General features: G+C 37.3%; 1 protein-coding gene across 1 annotated transcript; it reads left to right on the forward strand.

The window, feature by feature from the left end:
* Positions 1-9,264: 9,264 nt before the first annotated feature.
* Positions 9,265-12,199, forward strand: LOC135471520 (forkhead box protein D3-like). Its single transcript, XM_064750785.1, has one exon. The coding sequence runs from the start codon at positions 9,383-9,385 to the stop codon at positions 10,460-10,462; it is 1,080 nt and encodes a 359-aa protein (XP_064606855.1). The 5' UTR covers positions 9,265-9,382; the 3' UTR covers positions 10,463-12,199.
* Positions 12,200-15,180: the final 2,981 nt, after the last annotated feature.

Genomic DNA, 15,180 nt, shown 5'->3' on the forward strand with positions numbered 1-15,180 from the left:
CGTGGAAGATCGGTAAATCAGAAAACAAAAGTTGGAAAAGTTTTGTCAGTGAATTTTATGGCTTTGCTCAGCATGAATTGGACGGTAGTAAGTCAAATATGTTTCATGTACGTAGGCATACACCGAACGTTGAGTTTGCGGGTTCAACCTTGCAGGTTCTTCCACCGTGACCTCCTCGTATGGGAGAGTCTTCAGGGCGGTGTAGAATTAAATTAATCAAACCAAAGCATCTCAGCTGAAAATGTTATTGTTATTATTGTATGAACTTACGTTTGGTAGCTAAAGGCGTACAGCACAGGTCCTCCAAGCAGTGGACCTACAACAATTGATCGCGAAAAGTGGCATAAAAAAAAGCCCAGGCACATATTTTTATATTCGGCTGTTTATGATTTATAGTGAACTAGGACATAGGTCACAAGACTTTAAATGTGGTGAATGCTTCGTCAAATCTATTTTGATCTTGACAAAAAATATCAAAGTTGACAAAAATTCTTTCATTAAAAGTCTGTAACAGTACCACATCGTCTCGCGTTTTTCTCTGTCGCAACCAAAATTCCGTAAAGGAACAATTGACAATACAGCAACAATAATGTAAAGTAACAGCTACAAGGAATGTGCGCAACTCGATGCTAAGTCAGTTCTGTAAACATACAGCATGTTCTTGTATATGTACAGTGTTTTTTTTAGATCACCAATAAATCAATTTCAGCGATCTGTATATACAGAGAGTTGGAAATGAACCCGAGGTGGCAATGGCGCAAGACTATGGTGGCGAGTACACGCTTTCTATCGTCCATGCTGTCAACGATTTGGTATCATTTGGTAATGATTCTTTGGTATTCGGATGTATTAAATGAACAAGGCACGTTTTCTTAAGATGACACACTATGTATAGCTTTCGGGATCTAATGAGTAACCTCAGAAAAATTCTTTTAACGGAAAAAGTGGCAGCTTACGGGATTAATATACAGCCACCATTTTAAATACGTGATTTCTTGTTGTATTCTGTAGAATACAGTTATTTTAGAAATAGTTTAAGGCTTTAGAAAAGGAAATACACTACATAAAGAAATCAGGTAACCTTGACGCTATAGATGTATTCAAAAGTTAGGCGTCATAGCATTCATAATAATACTAATATTCGCATACTAGTTATCATGGATTTTGGTAATAATCACATGACCAATTTCCAAAGCAACGTTCAACACAAACTATCAGAAAACCAAAATAGTAGGTTAGAAATTAGGTGGAGCCACGTAGAGATAAGCAATCCACACAGTTTTGACGATACCAGAAAGTAAACTTCATTGTTATCTATATCCTGAACCATGACATATAACATACATGTCGTTGATTAATTTAATGTATCTTAGTTGCGCTTTGATTGCTACTATTCATATAGCTCCATTCAACAGGATGCATTACTAACCCCTAACACAGGGTTAAGCCTTATTAGACACAATTATGAAGCTAAACATCCGAGATTCAGGAGACTGTGTCTTTATATATTTACTCAAAAGAGAATTGCGCTCATTGTAAAATTTAAAAAACTTAAGGAAAAAGTTATGCCGCGGAACCAACCGTCGACCAAAATGGATGTTCCAGGTCAATACTGGTGCGGATAATTCCCAAAACGTCGTTTAACACAAACTACCAAAGACAATATATGAAGTACGAAATTAGGAGTAAATTATGCAAAGAGAAGCAGTCAACGTTTTTCAATGATGCTGGCAAGATGCACGGTACGCTCTAGGCGAATGAGTGAAATCAGTATTCAAATCGTGCTTGTATATAAGTTATCGATAATATAATATGTATCTCAGTTGCGTAACACGATGAATATATTGCCCCTAGCCCCGGGTTAAGAGTTAGACAAATTATGAAGCAGGGTTACTCACAAGAGAGTTGAACTCATAGTAAAACAAATGCTATAAATGCACACGCCATATGCACAGTCCTCTGGTTTAGTGCTGTCCAAGTAAGGGTAATTCTCAACGACAAAATTGAAACTTTCCCTCTTGTCGTAAAGTTTACGAGAGAGGAAACCGTTCGGGTCTTTGTACAGTTCTTGGTTCAGATAAGATGTACCATCTGGAGAGTCTGTGGTTTCTTTCAAATCTATCGAAGGTGGATATATATATCTTTTCACCAGGAAAATATCGAACCTGGTAAGGATTATACTCTTTAGTAATTAATGTCCAAGACGATAATTTTTGGCGTAAAAAACAAGACAGGATTTCTACATATAGACTTCAGACATATAGAAAACTATCAAGAGTGGTAGAGATTACGCTGTTTTAATAATTTCATACACAATCGTATTCATACGAGAATAGATTCTGCCAAAAGAGGGGCACAATTTGTACTCCCTATTCACATTCCCTATATCCAATGTTTCGCGGCATTACACGTGTGTACATGTTTCTCCCGGCGGGTACCCAGACGGTAGACTGAAGAAGACCTTGAAATTAACGCAGCGGTGATGTGTGTTTGTCAACACTACAACAGATAATGATCAAATTCTTTCAACTGATCTCCACTAGGAATCGTGGTATAAAGAGTATAGAGATCCCTATTGTAGATGTCCACCATTTTAACCAAATACTGAAACGCAATTATAATTGCGATAAAAATTGTATGAAAAACACTAAAGGAAAACACTAACGTGAAGTATACATCAAATGAAAGTCCACTTAACCCTGTCCACAAAAATAGCTTCATTTATTTTTATTTTTCAAATTTTTTCAAACAAGTAAAATGCATTTCAAAGTTTTAATTTTCGGTGGCCTTCATTTCATTATTCTAAGTGCATTTAAATACTTATCTATACATGTATTCGCGGACTGGACCTTGAAACGAACTATTTCCAGCAAAAAATATGGATGTGACGTCACTGATACCCTCTGGGTCACTATATTTTATTCCGTTGGAAAAATTCTAAAAAAAATAAATCGAACTGTTTTCTTGGACTTTGTTTAATGGTCTTTCATCTGATATATACTTCATTTTTTGCTTTCTTTGCCTTAAAAAAAACCCAACAGACATAATCAAACACAGAATATTATTGTGAATAACGAGCAATGGCTACAAGTGATGTATACAAGTGATGGATATACCATATGTCATATCCGCAAAAAGCGCTCTCAAATTGATAATGAAAAAAAATTGCTACCTAACACCCAAATTACTAATTTGCTGTTATATGGTAAAACGGTTTACATTGTTCATGGTTTACGAGTTTGCTCCTCGACTTATGGCTGCAGCATTGTGGTTCATGGATATATATAACCACAAAATTAAATAAAACAGCTTCGAACTGTACAATGCATTGAAGAAAAACTTATTATATTATTATATAATAAACATGTTTGTATTTGATATAAAACTGTGGTTATTCTAAGTAATCATAATTGGTTAAGAATCGGAAAACCAACTTCCAAAGCAACGTTCAATGCAAACCGCCAAAAAAGTAAGATTTAGACAGTAATCGTGTACCATGAAGTTCACATAATGCAACTCTTCGTGTACCCAATGTGGCGGCATTATTCAACACGGCTCAAATATGTCCGGGCACTTATAGCTCCGGGCGTTGCTAGCATCAAGACTTTGCGAACCTTATATCAGCCTGGAATCGGACCCTTCACGTGCACACCTGCGTTATGCTTACGAAGGCTTGGATTTTATTTTTGTAATAGTCAGTTATCTTAATTGTCTTGGAACACTCGATGCCCTTTTGTTATACGTCTGAATTTTTAAATCTTTTCCTCGAACTCACAGTTTGGCGAAAGGAACGGTGTAGAAGAAAAAAACGTCAGCTTGCACAAATTGTTTTCGGACAAGAATGAGCATTAAGTTTTATTTAATTTACTCTACTTTTATCAATGATGCAGAAAATCAAAATTGTTCCAATCAAATTTGGCGCTTAAAAATGGATTAATTAACGTCCTGTGGGCGTCATTGAATATAGATGTTTTTTATGTGTCAAAACAGCAAGGCGGTTCTTCTTAGTAAAGATCAAACGATTTAAATGATCCACGTAAACGATTGGTTTAAGCTTTCAATGTAAATGTTTGTGGCTAAAATTATCTTTACCGAATGCCGTAAGTGTGTTTGGTTGAGTTTGGTGCGAGCGGCTGGCCAAACCACGGAAGTTTAATGTCCGCCCCACGAATTTCCACATACATTCTCCGTGAAGTCGCTGTATAGTCTGAAGTTTACCTGACGGATCGTGTTAAATTCCTGAAGCCCAGAGGTTCACTCAGCCTGAGACAAACACGATCATTAACCCCGCTGAAGAGGATCGTATCTCCTGAAGTCTGCTTGGCCCGCCCGTCGCCTCCTTTCCACGCTTGATACAATGCAAATAAATATTCCTGGGCCAAGCCACACAGAGTCCATGCCAAGAAAGGAACGCTACGTAAGACCAATGGTAATTAAAGAGGCTGTACGGGAGATTTTTGGTTGAAAAAATCATGTTCGTTAATAAGTCAAATTTTCTATATTTACCAGAATTAACTCAAATTATTGCTTTTCAGTATATATCTCACTCGTACACCTACAACTGAGCGTTAATTTGATTCGTTACGATGCTACCCGCTTTATAAATTGTAGGAACTTTATTAACGACTTTGAAGGGTAACGTGGTATACATGCATGAATTCGCGCGAAATGTTATTTTATGAAAGGAACCCTAATTATTACTAATCTAAAATAATAGTAAAAAAATTCTATTTCATTGCCAAAAATCTCGGGTATATCTCCTTTTAAATGCAAAATTTTAATAACCAGCAGCATCCATGAACACATTCAGGGAATATTTATCATTAAACTCATAACATATACGACTGACTTATATCTGTTTGGGACATATCTCCTCAAATTCACTAATAAAGACTTTATATAAGCACTTATGACAATTGCTACATCATGTGCTCTTGTCTAAAGCAAGTGTGCAGCTAAGATATATTCACCTGCGTAGCAGTCATAGTTTAGCGTGAGAACTGTTAGGGAAGCGCTAAACAATACAATCACCGTGACCTTGCTATCAGAGTAGATTGCCTGGTAATACACTAATGATAACAACAGCAGTCTCACCATAAATTATATAATCAAATATGGACGATATTTGTTCAACAAATACTGTTTAATACATCCGATTATAGTTTATCTTTAATCCAATATTTTGTGTAACAAGTCTGAAGAAATATTCGCAGGGAAATGTAAACGTAAGTGTGGCCTGGTTACTTGTATGTAAACTCTTATATGCAACAAAAATAATAAATTAAGTCGTTACACACTTTAAATTACATACTTTTTATAGCACCGTTTCTAATTTAAAAAACGATATCCTTCCAACACGACAATACCATTAAAATGCATTGACTTCAGATCACGATATATGCCTTTAAAATACGATGCTTTTATTCAACACGATGGATTTATATCAGCGAACAGTTAGAACAACATCTGCTATGCCTGGCCTCTTGCATTCTTTATGTGTGATTGTATATTAAATGCGTGTGATGACAACAAAGTGTAATTCTTGAACAGTGACATCTTATAAATTCCAGGCAATATCATTGCATTTTTTTGACCTGATTATGCTTAAGTCATGCCAGTTGCGGGGGGGGGGAGGGGGGGCTGGTAATTTGCTCCTATTTAACCAATTTAACGAACGGTAAGAGCCTTTAGTTGGCTCATTGGTCAGCCCACTGCCCAAGATTAATTGTCACATAGTTTTGAGTTAAATAAAGAAATGACCTCTGCAGACTGAGAAAAAGAAGTCCAACTTCGTCCCCTCAATAATGTTGATATTTTATCATGTGCATTTTATGTACGAGACTTTCCAAAGAGGGGTGAGAGTTTCTGCGCCTCTTCTATATATTATGTATTGTCTTTTTGCCTACCTTGGACACAATCAAGGAGAGATTTTTATCTCTTAGGGACATTTGTTTGCATTTTCCTTCATTCTGTACAACTCATGTTTTAAGAAGAATTAGATAAACTCATATTTCCAAGAATCACTGAGCAATATACAGGAACTGTGAAACAGTAGGCTGGATCTTCGGAGCTCCAAGTTTCAAGTGGGGCTTTCAGGACTTACACATGCATGTATGGTGTATTTGTATGGCGGCCGGTTGTTATAATGTGATGACAACACAGCATTTTGAGTCATTCTAGAACAGTGACGTCTAATAAATTGCAACTAACATCAGTGCAATATTTATTTTAAGTATTATTTCATTTCATCGTCAACCGCAAAATTCAAAATTCATGTCAAGAAAGAAAGTAATTGTAAACAGCATTGGATATACAAAAGACATCAGCATGGAGTACAAAACAAAGACGACAGTATGACAATAGGTACATGGTGAGATGTAATCGGTGAAGTCAGGCCTCTTGTCAACTTGCCTCTCTTAGGGTTTTCTTATTTAAACTGTAAATGTATAAAAACTTAAACAATAGTAAATGGTACGCCCCTTAGCACCTTAGCTTAAGAAGAATTAGATAAAAAAAAAATTGCGGTGATGTTAAATGCAACTAATTAGGTGTTTATGGCCTAAATGTTCCCAAAAAGTTGTGTTGTCATCACATTTAATGAACATTTACATCAACTCAGTGCAAAGCGATCAGGAATCGGAAGTGCTCAATTTACTAACAGAATGTCTGTTTTTGATGCCTAGGTTTGGTGGAGACTAACTCAGAGCAAGATTGCCCATATTTGTAGACACCTGGGAGTAAATGTAGTGCATAGTGGGCTTAATTTATCGAATACACTGCAAATGGCTGGGTACTCTGACATCAGCTGTTTTCTTAGTACTCATAAAGAGGAGAAAATGTATTATTTGAGTAATCTTTTAACACGCATATAATCACACATTGAAAGCTGTGATTATCTGGACTGAAAAATGTCTCTTGTGGCGTCAGAATATTTTAACATGAGATGTATGGTTAAAGGCCATCAGCATCGAACCGGTGAAATACGGCTTCTTGTGAATCCACCTCATGTAGAAAAAAGCCTCATGTGTACAATTAACAGATTTGAAAGCATTTAACTTCCTTGATTAAAATCTGAAAGAATAAATCTGAAAATACGGTTGCATATTGTTTCCATGCAGTTCTCGTTCTGATGACTCAAGCTTCATATTTTCATACATATATTATTTAATTTTACTAGTTCTGGCGTTCAGTGTCTTTCTTATTGGTCAACCGTAAAATGCGGTGATCCCACAGTCTCCTCCAAATGAAAATGTGTAGCAGAATTGTACAAGTCCTTTCCTTCGTGTAACTTGAACTACTAAATAATTTCACGTTGGATATCATTTGTGGATAAGCGTGGAGTAAGTCACCAAAATTACAGTTGACATTTAAATTAGACTAGAAAATGACTACGCAATAATAAAAAAAAAAACAGATGACGTGACGAAACAATCTTGCCATAAATTAGATCAATACGCAATATCCCAAATGTGTGGGTGCGCATGCATAGTTTTCACTTTAAACCAGCCCCCCCCCCCCCCCACCCGAATCAGCCCAAAAAGCAATATTTACATTAACCAGCTGCTTTCAAAATCATAAATATTATTTTGTATGATAAATTTAATGTCTTCATTAATGTTATGCATGTCTATACCTTGTGTACAATATGTATGTAAAGAACCTAACAAAAGAGAACCGAAAACATTTGTACAATTATAAATTTGTATATATATATATATATATATATATATATATATATATATATATATATATATATATATATATATATATATATATATATATATATATATATATATATATATATATATACACATGTATATAAAAGTTTCCTGACAGTAACGTCGGTAACCTGTTCGACTTTAAAAGATAGTTAGCTGGGAACGGTTTAAAAGAGTTGTGGCGAAACAGTAATACGTGCATCGATGTTTAAATATGTTACAGTCTGTAGCTTTCGTTCTGCCTATCCATTTTGTAAAGATCCATCTCCTTCACTCTTTGACGCATATACTACTATATATGTTTGTGGTGTTAGTGCTCTTGTAAAAACGAGATTCCCTGATGGGAGGATATAGTAAAATAGTTATTGACATATATCATTGTGCTCTATTATATCTCCACAGACCACATGGAGACGCCTCTTGAGAGGGTATGGATATTAATAATACATTAAATTTAGTTCAACATGTCTCCATGTTTTTCAGGCGCAGCTATAGCAACAGGTTGCCGTCGTTTTCTTCCACACAACGTGGGACCTCGTTAGCGATCACCTGGAGATGAAGTCATGTTGGATTTTACTTTATCATAATATTGCAACTACTATGAAGGCATTTGGAACATGTTCTTATCTGTACTAGATACTCCACTATTTACAAACGCTAACAAAAATTTGTTTACCTTGGAATTAATGAAATTTGATTATCTTATCTGAGTGACAGGGGTTGACAGCCCGGTGTTGACTTGAAATCAAGATTGTCACTTTTCTTATTACTAAAACAACGAGCGTCCTTAAGCAAATTCCCATCAACAATGCATGCGATCTTTCTTACAGGTTACACCGACGCTAAGGATACTTCAGCGCTTTGACATATCATCCAGGTAAGATAAATTATAGTTTCATTTCAATAATTCCACGATAGTGATGATAGGCTGTTAATCTAGCTTTGCATGGACTTGATATTTTTGCGATTATAGCTAAGCGTTCGTGTATCTTGTCGGTCACTTAGCTCCCACCCTAGTGGACAATTGAGGCATGTGGCGATTGACTGGTCCTCAGAGTCGGGGTGGAGAAGCGGCGTGTTCCGCCGCACCGTCGGCTCCCCCTAACGTTTGGTCAGGGCGGGTGCGTCTCGCGTCCACTGGTGTTTGCTTGAACGTACCACTTAACGCGTATCACTACCCTTCACACACCACCTCGACATTCCTTACGCCCGAAGACAATGTTATCTATCAGACAGAAACGATACTTAGACAAATCATTTCGTTGACGATTTCTGTTCGAAGCCTGTCACCGTTTCGCCAACAGTAGATTTGAGGAGGGGACCAATCACTCCGCTGCAGCGACAGCGATTGGTCAAAGACGACCGCAAAACTTCTCAGCAAATAGTCAACGGCCATGTTATGAAAATGTTGATGGCAAACCCCGCCTACAACTGTCAGGACGCTTGACTCTAGAAGAATGAAGGGGTTTCGCTAATTGATAAGATAAGCAGCTAGTACTAGACAAACTGGCTACCGGGCCGAGTTGACACTCGCGTCGAACTATGATCGGCGAGGGGATTATAACCAGCTTGTGTCCCTGGCCCCGTGTATTACATGGACCCTGCGGCAGGTGGAGCGACGTTCGTCAGAGTGCCCGGTGGGTCAGCTCGGCTTTCAGTCTGCCATGCGAATGGAGGACTCTCACCCGATAGCGAGACACGGGTTCGAATACAGGAAGTCACCAGTGCAGGACACAAGAACTGCCCACCCTTACAATTTCTTCAACGGACCCTTCGAGGAGGCATGCCACAATGATGGATCCGTAATCAGACGAATGTACACAGTCCAGCAACGTGGACAACATGCAAGTCTCTGCGTGCAGTCGTCGTCGTACTGCACACCCTCCGTGGAGTGTCTTGCGGGTGAGACAGAGAACGTTCAATCACGGGAAACCGAACAGGAATCTGAAGTGGACCGAAGAGTTATCACCCCGGACAGCACCGACATGGTCTCAGATGCCCAGACCAAGGCCACAGCTACCAGCGCTGGTTCCGCATCATCAGATCCAAAGGAAGGCCCGGAGACGAAGCCTCCCATGTCTTACATCGGACTTATATCGAAGGCGATATTGCAGTCGCCGGACAGACGAATGAACCTGGGTTCCATTTACACCTGGATGGAGATGAACTTCCCGTACTTCCGACAGAACAGTCGCGGGTGGCGTAACAGTGTCCGACACAACCTTTCCCTGAACGACTGCTTTATCAAAGCCGGCAGGTGCGAGGACGGCAAGGGGAATTACTGGACGATACATCCGGAAAATTTGGACGACTTCATTCGAGGAGACTTTCGCTTAAGACGACGTTCCCGACGTCGTGGACGTAAAGGTGACAACGCAAGGCCTGACGTGCTGGTCAAACCGACGTACCAGCCTCCTCATTCGGCGGCTGGGCAGCTATATGTACCCGCTTCCATGACCGGGGCCGTCTCATTTCCGGCAGGCCAGCAATATCTCCTGCAGGACCCTTCACCGTCCTACCCTCAAGCTTACAACGCACCGTACACCATGTACGATTCCAACCCCGCCCAACACGGACCTCCAATACCCCCATACGGTACGTGGACGCACCCCCAAGGCGGGGATCAATGTGTGGACCTTATAGTGCCTTCCGGGGGGCACAATTACAGCCACAACCCCCCTCATTTGTACGGGTACACGAACTATTCTTACCCGGCTTACGGTTATCAACCCGGGCAGTGGTAAAGGCGCCAGAATCCACTTTATGGTCAGCACATCATGATCTGAACAGCCTGTGTATATCACGGAGAATTTGTAACATTCTGTAGCAACGAATGATGTCCAGGGGTCTTATTTGTGTATTTCTGATAATGCTTTTCAAAAAATCATCATTGCACTCTTCGGACAGTACTGTTGGGCAGTAAGCATTTTATAGGATTCTAGAAAATTTTACCATCAAAAGTAGATAATGTCTAAAAAAAAATGATAATATTTTTTTTAAAACACTATTACAGCATCAGGTATAAGAATCTTGTACACACACTGGAACGTTTTATTGCTAAATTATTCTGGAAACATTCTTCATTTAATTGTAATTGTACAAATTTTTCGGAGGCATGCATGAATTGTGAAACTGGAAAGTATGGATGGTTCTAAGTTTAGTTAATTTTTAGTGAAATATTATGGATGATATAATAATATCTGCTAAAATATGATGACATGAATTGTAATAAAACGCGTGGTTATTTGTTATTTTATCATGCTATGCCAATTTTTATTTCTGACGCATTGAAGTCAAGTGCCGCAACCCTATCTCACGTGCATATGTATAAATTATGTTCAAGGTCATGTGTTTTTCTGAGTGGAAAACGCTTCGTTTCAATTCATCTATGAACTTTGAAACACTGGATATCTCCATGGTCGCCATAAAATGCATGGTATGGACACGACTCTAATATAGTAAAACAGTAACGAACGCATTTTCTAAGAAGTGTAATACATTACAATGAAAGTCTATACGCATGAATGACGCATCTTGTAGTACTTTTGTTTCACGATATATGTATTAATTTGTTGTCGTTTTACATTCGAATAAATATCGATGTGTTTCTTTCGTTCATGTGAAATGAATGAAATGTAACTATGCCTCCTGTTTAATTGAAAGAGGAATCACTTTTGATAGATATGAACAAAGTTCTCAAGCAAAACGGGCGGCGCATATGTTTGACGACTAAATGAGGGACAGTGACCAGTTTTTGAATAGCATGTATGCAAGGATATATTGCTTTGCACACATGCCGTTGTGTAGCTCGCGATGTAAGCAAGATGTGTATCACAGGTACTCAGTTTGGTACACAGTAAAAGTGTAGCCACAAATGCAATGTATGCAAAGTACACAGTAATGTTCCTTGCCAAATTTGCTACAATTATGCGTGCCTGTGGTACATATGTTTTTATGGGCATTTTTGTACACAATTGCTTTTAGAGAGTGGGCCAAGCAATTCATGGTATATGTATATACCACTGAACTGCAACTCCTTCTGCATGTTTTGAATGTCTTAAAAAACATCATAATTTTTAGAACATGTGTTATTCATATTTTTTGATAATATCTGAAAATTCAAACAAATCATATATATGTTATTTACAGGAATTGGCCATTGAAAAGAAGTACATGGTATCATAATATACCAAGGTAGCGTTAACAGTTTCTTGTGGGAAACAAAAGTTTACAGAAATATTATAATTAATTATATAAAAATCATCATAGAAAAAAATCCTGCCTATAGAAATGTATAGAGATGGTCTCTTTTATACATTTTAAGCTCGAGCCAACAAATAGACCTAGGTATGCTTTGTGTATACTATTATAGCATTCATCTATATTTTATATATACGACGCGAGGTAATGTTCAACTTAATAGATATCTTCATACAGGATCTGTGTGAATGTGAGAAATCGCATATGTTTAATATGTAAATCTCAGGGATTTGTCTGAATAAATGTTCACTTTTTATTTCTACTATGTCAATATATTTGGGTTTTACTATTGAACATATTATAAGATATATACTAAGGATTATTAAAGTTTGTTGATTTCTTTTTCAGCCTCATATGCATATGTATACTGACCGTGAAATATTCGAAACTTATTCACAATGTCACTATTCAGTGTAGACGAAATCATGCAAGTACCGGACTCAATGGTAATTTCTGACTCTGCATGTGGTGATTATTTGCATCACTCTCAGTATACATTTTCTTTAGCCGGTTGTTCATACTAAACGTTCTATGACTTACTACTAGTTTATACCACCAGAATATTTCCAGACGAGGATAGTTTACAACAGTCGAAGCAATCGTATTTTGCGTATGTATATATATATATATATATATTATCCATTACAGTATGTATACAAATATACTTTAGTCTAAGCCATGCGACTTTTTCTTTGCCATTACGTTAAACTTCAGATTTAGTTACGCTTAATTAGAAAAGAATTGGTAATTTGTATGTGGTATTCAATTGAACTATCACATACATTAATGAATACCAATAATATAGGTGATAATTTGTGTTGCATTTCAGGAAACTTTAGTGCACAAAAATGAACCCCTATCCGGCAATTAGCATCATTTATTTTTTGTCAAATTATCTGTTTCTCACAGCTTTTTGTTTAACTTGGACAGATTACTACTATATATGGTCCAGTTAGAATAAAATATTACATTGATTGATCAATTTATTCATTCACCAATATACCATCTACAAAGGTATCCAAATTAATAAATCAATACTTTTTACGAAGGTAAAATCAAGCTCGCTAAATACGACATGCTGGATATCAGGTATAGCTCTGAGATTAGTTGGCCATGCATGTTCAAACTTTCACATTAAATAATTAGTAGTCTTAGGACAGGTTTCGAGATACTCCAATAGCTCACCACAGCTATTTGAAAATATATACGAAATCTAATCATGTTGCAAAAGAGTCGAGATTTTGTTGGAAATGATTGTGTTGGTAATTGGATTATTGTACATCTGGGATTAAAGAGGTGTAACGTATCCTTTTTTGAGTATCCATGTGCAAGACTTAATATATGGATATCTAACTCGTGCAAGTAGCTATATATCTGGATAAGATCTATTGCTCAAAAGATGTCACACATGAATACAGGAACAAAACTTACAAAATGTTACAAAGGTAAGTACTGCACTGATGATATGGTGTTAATTCAGACGTCTTGCACTTGCATACTTAATTACATGTGGACAATACAAAAGGAATTAATTCATGCTAAGACCCGCACAATTCTAAAGGCTCCACGTGTATTACCCCGAGTTGATATAGAGAGAAACTGACAATTGCAAGATCAACTTCCATAAATTCTGCCTGTATTAAGCAAGGTGTCATATTTCTAAAACCCCTTGATAAGCAGCATACATTTCCCTCAGACCATCAACATTGACAAAATTAACTAAAGCCATATACCTTTAAATATGTTTATTTGATTTATTTATTTGATTTGTTTTAGCAGTACTCAAGACTATTTTACTTATAGGCCTATATGACGGCGGCCACCTACGGTGGAAGGAAACCGGGCCTTTAATTATGCATGGTATATATAATACATATATTGTATATGTAATATCCACTCAGTTCACCCCAATTGTGTTCCTAATACTCACAGTTTGTCAATACATTGTAGGGTACACATTCCTAATGAATTATTTTCTGTTTTAAACCAAGTAAACATACAGCATATAACAATAGAGTATATTTTATTCAAGATTTTATTGTTTTTATTGTGACTGCTGATCATAGAGGTTGCATTAATACTGCGTCAAGCTCGCCCACTTCCTATACTGTGAAAAAGGCTCATTCACAAAGAGATGTTCGACCTTGTGATTGTATGGACACAAGTAATCGGTAGATATACATTTAAATTATGTTCAAGAGTTTTTGGACAAGGTGATTTGTTGCGTAACATGCAGCTGGAGTTTCTGTACATGCGAAGGTATATTTAATAACCCAGACTGATGAATTGAATCCTCCTATGGAAAAATATCATGTAATATAGCAAGATAAGAAACTGTGTAGCTTGTCATGATGATCTTTCATATACTATATGGGTTATGGGTTATCTTAATGGCCAAAAGCTTTATAAAACAGTTATATACTTCAGCATACTAGTTTTTAAGCCTTATGATATATGTCTACATATGTCAGTTCGCGTTTACACTGCAACGCATACAGCGTATACAGCATATAAACCAAGTTATCTACCGACATGTTACGCACTTCAGATACTGTGTGGTCGAAGACATCCAGGTACATGCTCTTCAACAAACGCTACAATACGCCCGGCTTCCTCCTACCATAACGCTGGCCGCCGTCGTGTAAGTGAAATATTCTTGAGTGTGGCGTAAAACACCATTCAACTAAATAATTAAATAACAATGCGCAAACAGCAATGCGCATGGGCTTTGTAAGCGATGCCCAAGAAAGAGCGAGTGCATAGAGATCACAAAACTGCTTATGCATGTTCAAGGACGGGAGAATACCATGTTGCCATATACAACGTGTCTGTATGAATACTTATACGACCCTCTGGTGCTTCTTGCGGTGGTGTTTGATTTGAACATTACATATGCTAAATAGAATTCACCAGTTTGATATTTGGCATTAAATTTTATGGAGATCAGCTGAATTGCAACGGTGTCATTCCGGCGTAGCAGTGTCAAGGCTTGTGCATCGGCATACTGGGCTAATTGCATAAACGCAAACTCCCCATTGTGAAGAAAGGTTGTTCATTACTTTTATAATGCACATACCTGAATCTACCGGTATATTTACATTTTCTCACTGAATAGTCATTTGAGTGAGTTGCTGGTTGCAGTTCTTTCAACATAATAAATTTGTGAATATCCCTAAAATAAAAACATTCACCTGGTCACTTC

The sequence above is a fragment of the Liolophura sinensis genome, chromosome 7 (assembly GCF_032854445.1).
Source record: "Liolophura sinensis isolate JHLJ2023 chromosome 7, CUHK_Ljap_v2, whole genome shotgun sequence".
Classification (NCBI taxonomy): Eukaryota; Metazoa; Mollusca; class Polyplacophora; order Chitonida; family Chitonidae; genus Liolophura; species Liolophura sinensis.